The 19,169-nt window shown below is 39.9% G+C and overlaps 2 protein-coding genes across 5 annotated transcripts in view; one reads left to right on the top strand and one right to left on the bottom strand.

Annotated features, from left to right (window-relative positions):
• On the top strand, positions 1-14,624 carry ITGB1BP1 (integrin subunit beta 1 binding protein 1). 2 transcript variants are annotated; one of them, XM_070732963.1, is made up of 7 exons: positions 1-380; positions 1,116-1,217; positions 4,936-5,014; positions 8,237-8,373; positions 8,759-8,851; positions 11,409-11,558; positions 14,365-14,624. In XM_070732963.1, exons 2-7 carry the CDS (start codon positions 1,146-1,148, stop codon positions 14,434-14,436), a joined length of 603 nt encoding a protein of 200 aa, XP_070589064.1. In that variant the 5' UTR covers positions 1-380; positions 1,116-1,145; the 3' UTR covers positions 14,437-14,624. The 2 variants fall into 2 exon arrangements, with proteins under 2 accessions (XP_070589064.1, XP_070589065.1); XM_070732964.1 differs by having other exon boundaries at positions 141-227.
• Positions 14,625-15,309: 685 nt separating this feature from the next.
• ASAP2 (ArfGAP with SH3 domain, ankyrin repeat and PH domain 2) overlaps positions 15,310-19,169 on the bottom strand; it is a 131,499-nt gene continuing 127,639 nt past the window's right edge. For all 3 annotated transcript variants that reach the window (XM_070732959.1, XM_070732961.1, XM_070732960.1), the window contains one exon: positions 15,310-18,642. In XM_070732959.1, coding sequence (XP_070589060.1) covers positions 18,568-18,642 — 75 coding nt within the window. In that variant the 3' untranslated portion in view covers positions 15,310-18,567. The remainder of the gene's footprint in view (positions 18,643-19,169) is intronic.

Genomic DNA, 19,169 nt, shown 5'->3' with positions numbered 1-19,169 from the left:
GCCTTAGCTGCTCTAGCCCGAGATGTCATTGGTGCGCCTCTGGGTCGTTCAGGCGTGGAGGAGTCGTTCCGCGTAATCGCGGAGCGCTTTGTAGGGCGATGCCGAGTGGGAAAGTATCTTGAGCTCAGAAAGAGGCGGCGGTTTATTTATTTATTTATTGGTTTGCTTCCCTTTTGTAGGTCTGTAGAATAGGGGAGCCTCTCCCTCCTTTGCTGCTCCCAGAAAAGGTTGGAACCAGTCGCGTTGCTTCCATTTGGGATGGTTTTCATCCACCGGGTGATTGCGGATAAAGGCTTCACCGGGTGGTAGCCTTTCTACCTGTGATGCAGATTTTCAGGGTTCAGAAGCAAAAGGACAGGGGGGAAACGAAATATATATCGGTAAGGTAATATTAACGGAATAAAACATATGGAAAGGAAGTGGGGGTGTTTCCTCTCTAAAAGAGCCTCGGTGGTGCAATGGTTAGAGTGCACTACTTCAAGCTACTTCTGCTGATCAGCGGCTGCCTTTCAGTCCCATGCATTTGATAAACTTGTCAAATCATGCAAATGACTTGTTAAGTCATCATGCAAATCCTGATGGATTATTAAATTAACTGTAATTAGATTAAACTATTGTGGACTGCACAGATCCAGCCTTTATGTCAATAGGGTTATGACAGTTCCCTAGACCAGGAGTAGGCAAAGTTGGCTCTTCTATGACATGTGGACTTCAGCTCCCAGAATTCCTGAACTGGCATGATTGGGTGAGGAATTCTGGGAGTTGAAGTCCACAAGTCCACAAGAGCCAACTTTGCCTACACCTGCCTTAGACAATCTCCTTCAGAGGAAATTTAATTTGTTAATAATGCTAAGTAAAAGTTGATATTTGCTTCCCAGCCCTCCAAAAGCTTCTGATTAGTCAAAGACTATCAGTGTAGGGTGGTTTTGATAATCTCTACTTTGTTGAAGATAAATATTTAGGCATATTTCCTGAACGGCACGCTCTATTCTTTTGGCAATGTGAGTTCTATCCCCAAGTGCAGTTGTATATCCGCAAAGCCCAGGTAGGTATCTTTTCAAGATTGCACTTTCAATTGCATAAGAAACAGGGTTTTCTTTTTTTCTCTTTTACAGCTTTGGTTTTGATTGTGGATCAGTAAAAAAATGTTCAGGAAAGGAAAAAAGCGGCATAGCAGCAGCAGCTCACAAAGCAGTGAAATCAGTACTAAAAGCAAAGTAAGGTATACTTGATATAGTTTTATTTTAAGAAAATGTATCTTAAAACATCTTCTGTTTCATCTGTGGGTTATCCAGATGTGATCTTGCTCACTTTTGCTCTAGGGATGTTGTTTTTCAGCCCTCCATCAAATCCACTCAACCTAGTCAGTAATAAAAAAACAAATGAGGACCTGATCCTATTTTCAGAAGCTAGCTAGAGTTGAACATACTTTCTGTCAACTTAGGATAGAATGTACCTTTCAGACAATTATATTGACATTGGTGCCTCTAGAAGAGATAGGCAGTACGTAAATCCAATAAAACAAACCAACTGGAGACCTCACCTACAAAAAAATATTGACAAAATTGAACGGGTCCAAAGACGAGCTACAAGAATGGTGGAAGGTCTTAAGCATAAAACGTATCAGGAAAGACTTAATGAACTCAATCTGTATGTCTGGAGGACAAAAGGAAAAGGGGGGACATGATCAAAACATTTAAATATGTTAAAGGGTTAAATAAGGTTCAGGAGGGAAGTGTTTTTAATAGGAAAGTGAACACAAGAACAAGGGGACACAATCTGAAGTTATTTGGGGGAAAGATCAAAAGCAACGTGAGAAAATATTATTTCACTGAAAGAGTAGTAGATCCTTGGAACAAACTTCCAGCAGACGTGATTGGTAAATCCACAGTAACTGAATTTAAACATTCCTGGGATAAACATATATCCATTGTAAGATGAAATACAGGAAATAGTATAAGGGCAGACTAGATGGACCATGAAGTCTTTTTCTGCCGTCAGTCTTCTATGTTTCTATGTAACTTCTGAAGTTTCTCAGCAATGAAATATACAGTATTTTTTCAGACAAGGGCATGATTACTAAAGAGGTTTAAGCAAATTATCTAGACAAAATATTTCTTTTGAATAGAATAGAATAGAATTCTTTATTGGCCAAGTGTGATTGCACATACAAGGAATTTGTCTTGGTGCATATGCTCTCAGTGTACATAAAATAAACTATACATTTGTCAAGAATCATGAGGTACAACACTTTGAGTGTCATAGGGGTCAAATAAGCAACGAAGAAACAATAAAAATCAATAAAATCTTAAGGATACAATGCAAAGTTACAGTCATACAGCCATAAGTGGCAGGAAATGGGTGATAGGAATGATGATAAAAATCTAGTAGTAATAGTAGTGCAGACGTAGTAAATTGTCTGACAGTGTTGAGGGAATTATTTGTTTAGCAGAGTGATGACGTTCGGGGAAAAAAACTCTTCTTGTGTCTAGTTGTCTTGAGGAGCAAGTACTATTGAATATTAAGATGAGCTGTCTATTTCTAAATGCTAATGCCATGGAGGAATTGCTGAGAATGGATTATCAATGATGAATGAGATATTGCTTAGATCAGGGGTCGGTACACTCCAAGAGCCACAAAGGCCCTAACCGGAAACCCCCTGTTCAATTCTGACATCCTTTTTCCTTTACCAATCCTAAATGAAGGCCCTATCAATTATGGAGCTGACTGAAAAACCTACCCCTTGCCATAGAGCCTCCTCCTGGCATGCCCTGCTTCCCCTACTCCCAACCGGAAGCTCCTCTCAAAATCATGATGCCGACCAGCAACAGAGAGCCATAGCAGAGGGATGAAAGAGCCACACGCGGCTCCAGAGCCGTAGGTTGCTGACCCCTGGCTTAGATTATGTGAAGATTTTTTCAGAACCATTTTGCTACAGTAAGAGAAAGGGGACCGGACGAATGCTGTGGTGATGCTCGTTGCAATGGAATATGCCAGGGGTAGGCAAACTTGGCTCTTCTCTGACTTGTGGACTTCAACTCCCAGAATTCCTGAGCCAGTCATGCTAGCTCAGGAATTCTGGGAGTTGAAGTCCACATGTCATAGAACAGCCAAGTTTGCCTACCCCTGGAATAGACAAAGTGAATCTGACATCAGCTTCTGCAGGGTGGAATAGGGCAGGGCTGAATATTTTAAAAAAAACGTATTTGTATTAGGCATCAAGATCAAGTATATAAGGGTGGGATTTGCATTCATGTCTATCCAGGTACCGATTGCCATGATCCTGGTTTGTTGTCGACTCCCCAGATTTGGGGTGCGGGGGGGGGGGATCATATACCCCCACCTTTATCTTCCAGGATATTTTATTTCAACTTTTTAAGTTATCCTACTTCGTGTGATCTGTAAACCTCGCCAATTTTTTTCTGTTTTGCCACAGTTCACTAAATTTAAATAAAATCAACGTTATAAACTTTTTTTTTTCAATAGTCCAAAGTAAATGCTGGTCAACCAAAACTCTGTAAACTAAAACTGGGAGGCCATGAGTTCTAGCGCTGCCTTAGATATGTTGTAGGGAAGATAGGAGGAGGAAAGGGCCTTCTCCGGGTCCCATCAACAAAATAATGTCATTTGGCGGGGCCCAGAGGAAGAGCCTTCTCTGTGGCGGCCCCGACCCTCTGGAACCAACTCCCCCCAGAGATTAGAATTGCCCCCACCTTCCTCGCCTTTCGTAAACTCCTAAAAACCCATCTCTGCCGTCAGGCATGGGGGAACTGAGATATTCTTTCCCCCCTAAGCCTTTACAATTTATGCATGGTATGCTTGTGTGTATGTATGTTTGAGTTTTACAAATAATGGTTTTTTTAAAAGATATTTTTAGGATTGGATTTACATGCTGTTTTTGTTGCTGTTGTTAGCCGCCCCGAGTCTGCAGAGAGGGGCGGCATACAAATCCAATAAATGAATGAATGAATGAATGAATGAATGAATGAATGAATAAACCAAGGAAGGAAGGAAGGAAGGAAGGAAGGAAGGAAGGAAGGAAGGAAGGAAGGAAGCATGTTTGCCGCCGTGAGTTATTTATAGAAATAAAAGTGGGATTAAAAATAAAAATTGAAGTGGAATTTCCTCCTGGTGGTTTTACTGTAGGTTTAAGAGTAGGAGGATGAAATCGAAGTTCACTATGCAAGTATTAATCATTAAAAAAAATACCTCGCTGCATGTAATATTGATTTGGTGCTTTTCCCCCCAACAAATAGTGATTGGATTCCAGGATGATTAGATACCACTTTCTAATATCAAGAGCTGATTGTTTTCTTCTTGGTTTGGTGAACCTAAGAGAAGGATCTCATCTCACCAGCTGAATTTTTTTTAAAGCCCATATTAAAAGGACCAGATTATCTCAGGGACCGCCTTCTGCTACACGAATCCCAGCAACCAGTGGGTCTTCTCCGGGTCCCGTCAACCAAACAATGCCGCGTGGCGGGACCCAGAGGAAGAGCCTTCTCTGTGGTGGCCCCGGCCCTCTGGAACCAACTCCCCCCAGAAATTAAAATTGCCCCCACCCTCCTTGCCTTTCATAAGCTACTTAAAACCCACCTCTGTTGCCAGGCATGAGGGAATTGAGATACTCTTTCCCCCTGGGCCTTTACAAATTTATGCATGGTATGTTTGTATGTATGTTTGGCTTTTATATTAATGGGTTTTTAATCGTTTTTAGTATTGGATTATTGTTGTACGCTGTCTTATTGTTGCTGTGAGCCTCCCTGAGTCTCCGGAGAGGGGCAGCATACAAATCCAATAAATAAATAAAATAATAAAATAACCTGTTAAATAATTAGAACATCTATCGTTGTAATGCAGTTCATATTTAATACGGCAGTTTTCTTTTTAAAAAGCCTGTTTGACCTTAATAACTTCATCTTTCTCCTTATCTAGTCAGTGGATTCTAGCCTTGGAGGGCTTTCGAGATCTAGTACCGTTGCTAGTCTGGATACAGACTCTACAAAGAGTTCAGGTATGAAACTTGTTGAGGTGTTACATTTACAAGACTGTGTAGCTGAGCACAGTATTTAGAACAGTATGTATACTACTATATGTGGGGAAGTCTACATCTGGCATTATTTTTCAAAACAGAAAATATATGTTTATCCTTATTCGTCTCAGCTGGGTTTTGCAGGATTTCAGATACATTGTCCTGAGGATTAGAAAGATGCATCCAAGGACTTAGTTCCTTCTAAGTGACGTTAGCCTCTTTAGAAGGCAGAATATATATGTACATGATGACAAGACGGTTAAAAGATCAAGAAGAAACAGAATTTTATGAGATATGGAACAAAGTGTATATATGGATAAACAAGAAGAAATATTAAAAGTAATAAATAAATAAATAAATAAATAAATAAGAGAATTGTATTAGCAGAGATATAATTTAAGAGTTATGTTAGAATTAGCAGGGATATGATTTAAGAGTTATGTTAGAATTAGTCTATGTATGAAGATTTATTACAAAAAGTTAAACAAATTTCTTCTTTTCATTTAAAGTAATAAGTTGATTTTAAGTATTTTTTGAATGTATTCTTTTTTCTGTATTGAAATTTTACTTCAGAATAAGCGGGGAAGATACAACCCCATTTCTATGTTAAATGTATGTTTGTTGGTTTTGTCTATTTTAAGAAAATTAATAAAATTTATTGGAAAAAAAATAGAAGGCAGAATATAGTGGTTAAGAGAAATGCGGTGAAGATCAAGGATATGTTGGCCTTACTTAACGTATTAAAAACCTGGTTCTTCCCTTGGGCACTCTGGGTCAGAGTGTAGGATAATCTCACAGAAATTAAAGTTACTGAATGGAATATGCAGAACTTGACCTCACTTAGTTTGTTATTCTTTCATGTTTTGGATGCCAACCTGCAAAACGACTTCAGCTGAAGCCATGCTTACTCCTGCTTCATTTCATTCAGGGGGTTGGGGGAGAACATGGGGTGGGGGGCAGTGTTCCCTCTAATTTTTTTTGGGGGGGGCGGAAAAGTATAGTGTCTGAGCGGCAGTCCCTTCGGGACTGGGCGGCACAGAAATAATAAATAAAAATAAATAAATAAATAAATAAACAAACAAACAAATAACCCACCCTGTTTTGCCTCAGAGAATTTCAAATTAAAATACTGTACTTTGTGTCTATAACAGTGAGCTCATAATAGGGCAACTCTATCAATATCAAAATGCCACTTAAATAGTTGAGCTAGTTTCAAAATAGATTTTAATTTTCTTTCTCTCTTCCTTACTCCCATTCTTTTTCTTTCTCTGTTCCTTCCTCTCTTTTTTCTATCTGTTTCTCTCTCTTCCTCTCTTCCTCTCTCTCTCCTTCCCTCTCACTCTTTCCCTGTCGGCTTCTGGGCAGGTTTGGAAAACTCTGAGTTGATGATGATTTTTAAGTGAGCCATGGCTCACTGCTCAGCTTAGAGGGAACTATGGTGGGGGGACCTCAGGAATATTGTGCCTCAGCTGACTAGTCACAACATTTCCCATTTGGTATGTGAACGAAGATCACTTCAAAGGACATTTGTTGAAGTTGAGTGGGAATCCACACCTGGACTGATTGGCCCATGTGACCTGAAGGACAAAGGGGAGGTCCTATTCTTTTAACTGTCCCCGAACGTGGGAATAATTTAAAGCTAGCTTCCCCTGGGGCGGTGCAGTATTTAGAGTGCAGCACTGCAGGCTACTTCAGCTAACTGCTAGCTGTAGTTCAGCAGTTCAAATCTCACCACCGGCTCAAGGTTGAATCAGCCTTCCATCCTCCCGAGGTGGGTAAAATTAAGACTCAGGTTGTTGGGGGCAATATGCTGATTCTCTAAACCGCTTAGAAAGGGCTATAAAAGCACCACGAAGCGGTATATAAGTCTAAATCTGTTGCTATGTATATGTGCTGGTACGATGTACTCAATAAAGAATCTCTTGAACCTGAAAGAAATGTCAAGAGTCATTACTTGTAACGACAAAACTGGACATTTGTTTTGTTTTGTAATTCTTTTTCTGTTTCTAAGCAACTTAAGGTTTATCTTAAATCTCTAGAGTTTTATAAATTTGGCAACCATAACAATAAAATAAATGTGGAAGACTAGTCTTGGAGGGCGGGGGGGATGGAGAGAGACAAAAAGACACAATGCTTCCAGAATGAAGGTGCTCCACAGAAAGGGACAAAGATTTTCCACTGTAATGGGTATATCTCAGTTTTCAGTTGACTTATTATGCTAAATCTCTTCAGAAAAATATACGTTGGCAATGAAACTAATTTGAGAATGTGAGAGTATTTTTCTCATTGGACATTTTCAAGCAGAGGCAGGGATGCTTTGGATCTTTTAAGTTCTAGACCAGTGATGGCGAACCTATGGCACAGGTGCTACAGGTGGCACGCAGAGCCATATCTGCTGGCACATAAGCTGTTGCCTTAGCTCAGCTCCAATGTGCTTGTGTGTGCCGGCCAGCTCATTTTGGCTTGTACTGAAGCTCTGGGAGGGCGTTTTTGCTTTCCAGAGAGCCTCCAGGGGGATGGGGGAAAGCATTTTTACCTTCCTTCAGCTCCAGGGAAGCCTTTAGAGCCTGGGGAGGGCGAAACACGAGCCTACTGGGCCCACCAAAACAGGCTGTTTCCGGCCTCTAGGGGGCCTCTCAGGGGCCGGGGAAGCTCTTTTCGGGGGGCCCCCAGGCATTGAGTTATGGGTTTGGGCACTCACACATGCGCGATAGTGCGTAGGCATGCTCGTTCGGCACCGGAGGGAAAAAAAGGTTCGTCATCACTGTTCTAGACCATGGGTATCAAATTTGATTGCGTCGTGATATATCGTGATGTTTATTGCCTTTGCAGAGCCAGGGTGGGCGTAGCTTGTATGTGACATATACCAGCCCAAGGGCTGCCAGTTTGACAGGCCTGTTCTAGACTGAATAAGATATTGAACTAAAGAGGCTACAAAGCTATTCTGTTGTGGTTCTAAAGTGATAATGTGAAAATAATGCTTCATTATTTCTTGGTGTAGAGATAAAGGGTTAAGTACTTTCTCTCCTATGGACTTTCCCAACATTAAAACCAGCAGTTCTGAAAACATCGTGATACCAATGTTATTAGATCGTAGTTCAGTTATGTGGGATAGGTCATGAATCTGAGTCCTTTAAATGTCCTAAGCAGCTTGTTAACAACTAAAAATGACTTAGATGTGTGATTAAATGTGTTTGTTTATAGGCCAAAGTAACAGCAATTCAGATACTTGTGCTGAATTTCGAGTGAAATATGTTGGTGCCATTGAAAAGCTGAATCTCGACGAAAGCAAGATTTTAGAGGGACCCCTGGATTTGATTAATTATATAGATGTGGCACAGGTAAAGGATGTCTATTTTAGCTAAGTTGCATAATCATGCTTTTTTTAAAACGAGTTGAATGGATTTGCATGAATAAGCCATAAACTAAAATCCATACACCATAAGGTCAGGATTCTTACACTACTTCAAAGCCAAAACAGTTAAGCTTATGTAAAGCACTTGTCAGCTATCTCAAGAACTTAGATACATCATGCTTTTCAATTACTAAAAAAAAGTGCTTTAACAAAACAGAGAAGAAATAGGACAATTTAAAAAAAAACCAAGCATGAGAAATCGTTTTAACAGTAAACAGTTAGAATTCTACTAGTATTTCTATAAACCAAATAGAGCAACTTGCCATTTATGCTTTCATGTCAGAATACCATTTTTATTTTTATTTCCAAAGCAAGATGGAAAGCTGCCCTTTGTTCCTGGGGAAGAAGAATTTATCATGGGAGTTTCCAAATACGGTATTAAAGTCACATCATTGGATCAGTGTGTAAGTAACGAATGGTTTTAAAAGATGCAATTAGCATGATTATAGAAGCAATGTAAATTCTTTTCTCCTTCCTCTGGGTCATTTTAAAATACAGTAATACCTCGTCTTACGAACCTAATTGGTTCCCGGGGGAGGTTCGTAAGGTGAAGTTCATAAGGCGAAACATTGTTTCCCATAGGAAACAATGAAAAATGAATTAATGCGTTCAATGAAACCCCCCCGCAAAAAAGCAACAGCCAGGCGGCGGGGGCGGGTTCGTAAGATGGAAAACATTCGTAAGAAGAGGCAAAAAATATCCGAACCCCGGGTTCGTATCTCGGGTTGTTCGTATGGTGAGGGGTTCGTATCATGATGTACCACTGTAGTAAGTTTATATCGGGGGTAAAATGCCACCAGTTCGGGCGTACCGTTAGCGGCCAGTGGTTCCGAGAACCAGTAGTGGTGGCAGCACAAGGCTCCGCCTACCACCCAGACAGTGCCCTTTTCTTTTTAACCTCCTGCACATGTGCAAAACTATCTGTGCATGCAGAGTGTGAAAACATACAAGTGAGTGGAGTGTGGGTGAAAAAGCGTGCGAAGCTTGCACTTCCCAACCAGTAGGGAAGGTAATTAGATTTCCCCACTGGTTCACAGACATCTTGAAATCTTGCAGGCATGACATTCTGTGGCCTGCATATTAGGCCACATGATTATTTTAGCTTGTGTGGCTGACCTTTTGAATTCCTTTTTAAGAAGCAACTAAATTTTACTAAACCAAAATTGCATGAAACCTCCGAGAGGCAAAAAAGCCTCAATTTCTACTTCAAATTCCATCCAGAAGTGACCCACTGTTTTCAGATCTGCTGGTTTGTAGCTTTCCTCTACCCCAAGAAATTCAATGTATTTTCAGTAAAACCTTTCGGCTGAAGAGGTTTAATAACAGAAAATATTGGAATCTTGTTCCAAGCATGATTGCATATTTGAGCCCCTGAGTTTATAAAAAAAAGTGAACCTTGTTGCAAAATGTTGCACTGACAGTATTGCAACGAAATGAGAATTCATTCCTCTTTCAGAATACAGTGGTCCCTTGATTTTCGCGGGTCTGACTTTCGCGGAAAGGCTATACCACGTTTTTAAAAAAATATTAATGAAAAAAATACGGGTTTTTTGAACACCACGGGTTTTCCTGCGGTCGCCCGATGTACAATACTGTGCGTTTTAACTCTCCTACTCCCCCCCTGCCATCCTGCTTCTTTAAATAAAAGCTCCGCTTCCGCCCCAGCCTCCCGATCCCTCCCCTTTAATTCTCGGAGCGTTGGCATGTTCCACTTGAAGCTGAGCCTTGCGAGAGGACTGTATCAACATCTCTGTAGCAGTCCAGAGACATTTGGTGTCTATGAATGGGAATATGCCGTGTACTAGCAGTGACTGCAACTTTCAGTCTCGACAAGAGCTACACATCTTGAAAAGCATTCAGAAATAAATTTTATGATCCTGTATTCCCTTGAATTGGGATAGAGCCGGGGCAACTGGATGGAGATGATCATTTACTGGCCTCTTTTTCCGCCGCCGGCACTTACTGCCGCCGCCTCTTCTTCCCCCACCCACCTAAGCCGTCTCCCTTTGTATTAGTGTCAGACCTCCCAACTGACCAGCCTGGATCCCTCTTGCCTTGAGCTTCCCCTTCCCCTGCCCTGACCCTGAGCACCGGTGCTGCCGCCGCTATGGGAGACACTGCCAGCGAGCGCAGCAAAGCCCCCAGCTTGCCGCCCCATTGCCTCTGCGGGTTCTGGGGGTAAGTAAAACCAGGAATGGAGGAGGGAGGGGGAGGAAGGGAGCGTCTCCACTTCACGGAAATTTGACTTTCGCGGGCGGTCTTAAAACGTATCCCCTGTGAAAGTCAAGGGACCACTGTATTCTGTTCAACCTAACTAGCGATGTCATTTTTTATTACTTTTCTCCCCAAGAGATTTCCTGTTCTCTAGGTTGAGTTTTATTTTTGGCTTCCCCTTTAGGATTTCCCCATCATGTAGGGTAATTTGAACATATTGGAAATTATTGCTGGTTCTCTGGATAGAGAACCAGCAATAGGAGCTGGTTCAAGTAGCCAGTCAACCAGCTGAATGTGTTGCTTAGGCATCGTCTAGTCTTAAGACAGGTGATGTGTGGCTGGAATTTTCTAAGGAAATTTAAAAACAATTATTTCCATCCCAAAGTAATTATTACGTTGACAGTTTTGTCTCCTTTAATCTATCCCTGGATAAATGGAATTTTTTTCCAAAAGAGATGGATGTTAGTTAGTTTGTTGTTTTCTCTCCTTTGTTGCTAAACAGATGCACTTTACATTTCAATGTTGTTTAGGCTCCTAAACATGTGGTCATCACTACCTTAACTGATAATAGGAAATTAGATTTTGCTAGCCTATGATGTAACTCTTCATAATAATATGTTCAGTAAATACAGTTTAGAACAACAGTCTCTCTCCAAAGGCTAGCGTTGAGGGTTTGGAAATATTGGTGATATGGTGTTTTTTTTTCTCTCTTTCATGATAATTTAAATTAATTAGTAGAACTTTCAGGATGTTTTGCATAGACATGCACTCTACCTAATTGTCCGGATGGTCTGCTACGATGATGGCTTAGGAGCAGGGAAGAGTTTATTGGCTTTGAAGACAACAGATTCAAACGCTGAAGAATATAACCTTTGGATTTACCAGTGCAATAGTTTGGTAAGATTGATTGTATTTTAAAAATCCACCTACCGCACATTCTTGCAAAATATTATTTAATGTGTATTGGGCTAATCCCTGTTCTGTCGGGCTCTCTGGTATGAGCCTCCCGAAAATTCAAGGGTACAAATTTCAGACACACACACGTTTGAAAATTCAAAACAATGTTCTTTATCACAAAATTCAAAATAAACTAAGCACTCTTTTTGTATTGCAAAGAGCACTCGTGCCCAAACAACCTGGTAGGCTGTACAATTCCCTTAATCAGTCCTTAAGTTCTTAGCTAGCGGGAGACAGCAAGGCAGTCCTGAAGCACAACGATCAGATAATCTTCCACAACGGCCAAATCCAAACGCTGCTATTTATATCAGCAGCACTAATTACTGGAGCCCCACCCAAACACAGGTGGCCTCTCTTATCTCCTGTAATATGCCCTCAATTGGTCTCTTCTACGCATAACTCTGCACCCGCGTGGGTCCAAGACTTCCGCATCCGAATCAACCGAAGATAATGGAGATTGACTTCCTGGGCTGTGTGCCAAGCCCCCCTCTTCCAAGTCACTCCCACCTTCTTCTTCGTCCGAGGAAACTGAACTATCTGACTCTGTCGGCAATAAAACAGGCCTATGACATGTTGAAGTTTCCCCTGCATCCACCTCTACATTCCTTGGGCCAGAGCCTACCACAACAATCCCTATGCATTATGCCCCAATATCAGAGGTGGGTTGCTCCCAGTTTGGACCAGTTCTTTAGAACCGGTAGTGGGAATTTCCGCCCTGCTTGCCAAACCAGGAATGATCGCCAATTGCCCCCCCCCCCCCCCGAACTGGTTCTAATGGTAGTGCCATAGGCAGCACCATCTTGTTTTTGGAAGCTTGGTTTTTGGCACTGTGCATGCACACTTGTGCAGTGTGGCACGCAATGTGTGTATGCTGTGGGAGGAAGTGAACTGGCAGTGAGATAAGTTGCAACCCACCCCTGGCCCAATATATGCACTAGACCTCCTAAATGTGACAGAATTGGTGTAAGATGTTGGAGTACCATATACATTTATGCAGAAGCAGGATTGTGACAGGAGTAAGTAGCCTGGTGGCCTTTGATATTTTTGATGCCAACTGTGTCCTCTGTCCCAACCAGCAAGCCAATACATCGAGAGGTTGTATAAGTGGTCCTCAACTTACAACAGTTCACGTGACTGTTCGAAGTTACAAGGGCACTGAAAAAAGTGACTCATGACCATTTTTCACATTTATGACCATTGTAGCATCCCCATGGTCACGTGTTTTACATTTGGATGCTTGATAGCTGACTCACATTTATGACGGTTGCAGTGTCCCAGAGTCATGTGGTCCCCTTTTCTGATCTTCTGACAAGCCAAGTCAATGAGGAAACAAGATTTGCTTAACAACTGTATCACTAATTGAACAACTGCAGTGATTCACTTAACAAATCTGGCAAGAAAAATCATACAATGCAGCAAAACCCATTTCTCATTTAACAACATAAATGTTGGGCTCATTTGTGGTTGTAAGTTTTTGGACTAGCTCTAGTTCATGTCACTTGGAAAGATTACTATCCCACTTCTAGACTAGTAGTAAAAAAAACCAATAGAATAACCTGTGTTGATCCTCTCCAGCAGTGGTTCTCAACCTGGGGGTCGGGACCCCTTTGGGGGTCGAACGACCGTTTCACAGGGGTCGCCTAAGATCAGGGGAAAAGACAAATTTCCCATGGTATTAGTAACTAAAGCTTCTGTTCTAGCACCTTGGAACATATTTTTACAATTCGACCAATCAGGCATTTGCAGTGGGGGGTGTCCCTCTGACCTTCCTGCCAATCAGCTTAAAGCTGAATTGGCACTTGACTTATGGTTGGGGGTCACCACAACATGAGAAACTGTATTAAGGGGTCATGGCATTAAAAAGGTTGAGAACCACTGCTCTACAGATATTCCCCAACTTAACAAGGGCTGGAATCTATCACTGAGACATTTGCACTGGGGGTTTTTTTTTGGGCTGTGGTTGTAAACTAAAGTTGGCTTTCCCCATTGGCTTTACTTGTCAGAAGCCACCTGGGAGGGTCACAAATGGCAATTATATGACATCCCCCCCCAATGCTCCAATGATCGTAAATATACTGCTAAAAAAAATAAAGGGAACACTCAAATCCTAGATCTGAATGAATGAAATATTCTAACTGAATATTCCATTTGCACAACAGCATATAAAATTGACTGTCAGTCAGTGTTGCTTCCTAAGTGGACAGTTTGATTTCACAGATGTTTGATTTACTTGAAGTTATATTCATTTTCTTAAGTGTTCCCTTTATTTTTTTTGAGCAGTGTACATATCGATTGACAAGCACCCATTATGATGGTCGGTAAATCCACAGTAACTGAATTTAAACATGCCTGGAATAAACATATATCCATCTTAAGATAAAATACAAGAAATAATATAAGGGCAGACTAGATGGACTATGAGGTCTTTTTCTGCCATCAATCTTCTATGTTTCTGATGATTTAGGTGCAAGTGCTGGTTGTGGGTCACTTTTTTCAGCAGTCGGGATTTCAACCACTAAACAAATGACCATAAGTCAAGGACGGTCAGTATTAAGAAAGAGCAGTTGATCATTAAACCAATTCTGCTCTTTTTATAGCCACAGGTTACATTCTTGCAGCCACTATTACACATAGTAAGCATTGATCAACTGGGAGCTGAAGCAGAAAAACTTCCTGTAATTGGTACAATAAAATGTTTTGTGTGCTGGTGAAAACTGAGAGCTTCTTACTATTTTCTAAAATGCAGGAACAAGCTCAAGCTGTTTGTAAAGTGCTGTCCACAGCCTTTGACTCAGTTTTAACAGCTGAAAAGTCCTGAATACTGACATCGATACGTCATCCTGAAAAAAGTAGTTTTTCCAATGACTTCAATACCTGGAGAAAAAGAGTTTGTATCCGCAACAGAGTATTTTTGAAAAATATTTTGGTATAATGTTTAAACTGTATATAATTTTGTCATTGCTGTCATTAAACAGTGGGACCAAAAACCCACAGAATGTCCTCTTAGTCTGTGCTAAATTAAACTATTTCAACATTTCATAAACTTGGGGGGGGGGGGATCAATGAAATATATATCTGTCTAGTCACTGACAGATGACTAGGCGACATACAAATCTAATAAATTATTATTATTATTATCAGGAGGGAAGTGTTTTTAATAGGAAAGTGAACCCAAAAACAAGGGGACACAATCTGAAGTTGGTTGGGGGAAAGATCAAAAGCAACATGAGAAAATATTATTTTACTGAAAGAGTAGTGGATCCTTGGAACAAACTTCCAGCAGACGTGGTGGATAAATCCACAGTAACTGAATTTAAACATGCCTGGGATAAACATATATCCATCCTAAGATAAAATACAGAAAATAGTATAAGGGCAGACTAGATGGACCATGGGGTCTTTTTCTGCCGTCAGACTTCTATGTTTCTGTTTTTATTATTATTATTATTATTATTATTATTATTATTATTATTATTATTATTATTATTATTATTATTATCTTAGTTATGTGTATACTGTATTTGACTCTTAAGAAAACAGAAGCATATCATGTAGGATCAGAGTTAGGAAGGCTACATATGTTATTAGATTTACAAACCATTTTGAGTCCAAACCATTTGGAGTATCACTCTTCCATTCCAGAACACTCAATTTCAAAGGATATGTTTCACATAAACACAAAGAGTCAATATGAGGCTTAAAGTAGTTTATTTTTTCAGTCTAATGACCGAGTTAACGTAAGTAAAATTAATCATGCTCCAATTATAAATCACTGCCTCTAGACACTAAAAAATAAGAAATGGTCTTAGGTTATACAATGTATACAGTTGCTCTGCAACTAAACAATCAAAACCATCACATTAAAAATTATACATCTCAAGTAGCATTCTGAACTGCATTTTAAGTGTCTTATGCTCCTTTAAAAATGGTTAACACAGTAATCGTATGTGCTTGGTAACAGTTTGTTGAACATGGCCATCTCTGTTGTCAGTCATGAAGTCTGAATGATCTTACAGAGTTCAGCGTGTTGTTTTTTTTTTAAAAAAAATCCAGCTTATTTGTCCTGTCATAAGTTAACATTACATGTCACACAAATAGTATTTTGAAATGTTTCTTACAAGACTATCATACTGATGTAGTGTGAGAAAATACTCATTTAAGATTGTCTAGTAGCCATAATCAAGTGTTTTTCAGGATTATCTGAAACCTTCAATTGTTTAGCCATTTTCTTCAGATTAATCGTATCTTTTCGGCAAATTCGTGACTTTTATTTTTTGTTAGTCTGACAGCTACATGTATTATAGAGAATGATGTTATCCTTGGTTTCAAAAGAAGTTTTGGCATTGGAAAACTATTTTAGTCCAAGCATCTTGAAGTACAGTACATATCTACTACAGTTCATTGGATCCTCCTACCCAGTGTGAAATCTGAGGCCAAAGAAGCTTCCAAAGGCTATTTTGCACATAGTTGTTAAAAGATTCTGTGTTAAACACTGTAAGTAATGTGCAAAATAATGTGACAAATTATTTCCTTGCATTTGCCAGGCATATAAACATAAAGAGTTAAAACCCAACTGAATTAATCAGCCTCTGAATAAATGTGTAGTGGCCAACTATTCTCCTAATATACATATATATTTCAATGGGAACTTTGAATATGCAGACTTAGCTTTAAAACATACAACAAAACTAGCTTGAAAATATTCCAGTTTGCTCCTCCATCGCACTGCAACCACTCATATTGTTCTTAATATCAACCAACTGATTTGCATCAATACATCTGACAAATTGCCCCAAATGTACCATTTTAGCAAGGCAACAGAAATATCGAGATCCAGCATTTTCCCCCCATCCAATATAAATATACCAAAGGGTCCTTCCCCCATCTATTTCCACTTCCGCTAGCCAATATATACATAATTTCTGGGTCAGAAATTCAAAGTTCTCTTGATAAATCTAGAGATACGATAGTCACAAAACTTGTGATCAAAGCCAATGTGACCTGGACATTGATATTCTAATTCTATGCTACCACTGCACGTGTTGGGTAGCATATATGCAAAATAAAAACCGTTACAATATCACAATATACAAACATTAAAAGGACATAGCTATGTTCTGTAAGAGTCTATTCGTTTTGAATTATGAAATCTATTCACAATTATTAACAGTGTTACCTACCATGTTTTAGAATATATTTCAGTACACAGGTGCAAGTCCACAAACAGACAAAACTGCTTGCCAGACAGCAGTGTGTACCTTTAGCACAGGGCCATTTGGATCAGTGACTATGACACTGTTAACCATAGCAATCTCAGAATGAACATACCACTATGTGCTTTACAACTTGTTTTCAAAGAAAAGGACTGTAAGTAATATGTCATAAACTTTCCCATTTAAATTTATCAGTATCCTGGTTTTTCCCCCTCCCCCCCCCTTTACCGCGAGGGTAATTAGTGTATGGCATAAAATATTAACTGCATATTTAGTATAGAAAACTATGACCTCATACTTATAAAACGAGGTAATCAGATTTCAGGTTTTAAAATATCTACACGTCAAATTACTAAAATATTTCTTTAATGCAACTGAGGACGTTCCTAACCAAGCATCTTCATGAATATCTATGCATATTACTTAAGTTTGCTGCTCCAAGGAAACAGTCTTCCACTGAGATACGTATGAGGGCCACGTGCAATTTTTTTTTTCTCGGACTGCTTTATCTTAAAGCTTTTCTCCTGACAAGGGGAGATTGGCAGGGAGAACAGTACCTTCTTCTTTTTTCCTGATAAACTGATAAATATTCCTAATTTCTTCCTTTGTATTACAAAGGTATAAAATCTTAAAAGCTATTTCCCAAGTGAAGGTACCCAGACTTCCATTTGTGCTGGTACAAGCCGTCATAAGGAAACACAGGCTATTCAAGCAATGGGTAAACTAGACTAGGTTATTAGATTAGCCCAAAGTATTTTAACAACAGGTTTTGTAACCTTTTCATTGGACTCCAAATGTCTCAAGCCGGCCAGTGCAGCTGCCTAGTGCAGAGTCATTTTCAAGCACATATTCATCACTGCTTGGGTGTCGTGATGGTCCATCCCCTTGCATCCATAACTCCTTTTCGACAGGGGGAAAAGGGTTCTACTGTTCGGAGACATGGATTTTCTTTACCTAATTCTTAGGTACCTTACTTGTGGATTCTAGACTCGTCTTTCTGTAACAGAAATGGATGCTGTGCAAATGTGTACTTATACAGATTTCCTCAAATGGGGTTAGATTACTACTTTGGGACATTAAATAGGGCTGGGTTTCTATCACTTTCAGTCCTTTCCATCCGTGCATTTAAAAAAATAATAATGATTGAGATTGCTATTTAGAAGCCTTTGGCAAAAGACTTCTCCACCCCCACCCTACTTCTCCGATTAATAAACATTGTGGATGGCTGCGGACATGGATAAGAGGAAACTCCACCATGTCACAACTGAGCGGGGGTGTTCTTATTTTTCTTGAAGTGTTTCAATGTACTAAATAAGACTAAAAGAAACTCATTCTTTAAAATGAAATTTCAATTTTCAGTTTACTTTACAGTCCTGAGACTGATCTCATAAAGCCATGCTCACCACAAAAGTTAAATACTTATTGTAGGCCTGATATTGGCACTAACTGTAGTGCACTCAAGACATTAATCTCCTAGCTTTCTTAATGTGCCTTTCACATTGTCATGGATTTGGGCTCTTCTGTTTTTGCAGCTTTTGGCAATCATCACAAACATATTTTTTTTTTGAGCGAGACTCTTTTGTTATAAAAATCCCATGGAAAATAATTTCAAGAACTGAAACATAATGAAGATTCAACTATGTTATTTTGAAGTATCCCAAGTGAGGCATCTGATGATGAACAGGGAGTCCCAATGAAATCTAGAAAGGGAAACTTTTCCACTTGCAGGGAGTGGTTTAATCAACAATAAAGTGCACAAATGATACAGGAAAAGCACCTTTCCGATTAGGATCTCCATCAATATGCCCAATCTGAAAAAGAGAAAATATTTTAGCGTAGTTATGAATTCAATATGAGGACAGCTAATAAAACCAAGTTTAAAATATTATCAGTTCTTTTTAGCCATGTCAAATTGTTTATTATTTATACACTGATTCTATAAGATAATTTGTCACCTAAAACATTTTCTTGCTTTTTGGAACTCTATCTCTTTTTTTGGGGGGTGGGGGTGGGGGTGGGGGAGAGAAAAAAAACCCAGCACTAACCTTTGCAATACAGTGATACCTCATCTTACGAAACCCTCTTCATGCAAACTTTTCGTGATACGAACCCGGTGCTTAAGATTTTTTTGCCTCTTCTTCTGAACTATTTTCACCTTACGAACCCAATCCGCTGCTGCTGGGATGCCCCACCTCCGGGCTTCCGTTGCCAGCCGAAGTGCTGGGATTTCCCCTCGCCTCCCCTCGCAGGGAAACCCCACCTCTGGACTTCCCGAACTGCTGGGATTCCCCTGAAGCTCCCATTACTGGGATTTAAAGCAACGATGGCAAAAATGAAG

This window comes from Erythrolamprus reginae, chromosome 1 (genome assembly GCF_031021105.1).
Source record: "Erythrolamprus reginae isolate rEryReg1 chromosome 1, rEryReg1.hap1, whole genome shotgun sequence".
NCBI classification, from domain to species: domain Eukaryota; kingdom Metazoa; phylum Chordata; class Lepidosauria; order Squamata; family Dipsadidae; genus Erythrolamprus; species Erythrolamprus reginae.
The sequence above is the reverse complement of the archived record's forward strand: the minus strand, read 5'-3'. Positions and strand labels throughout refer to the sequence as shown.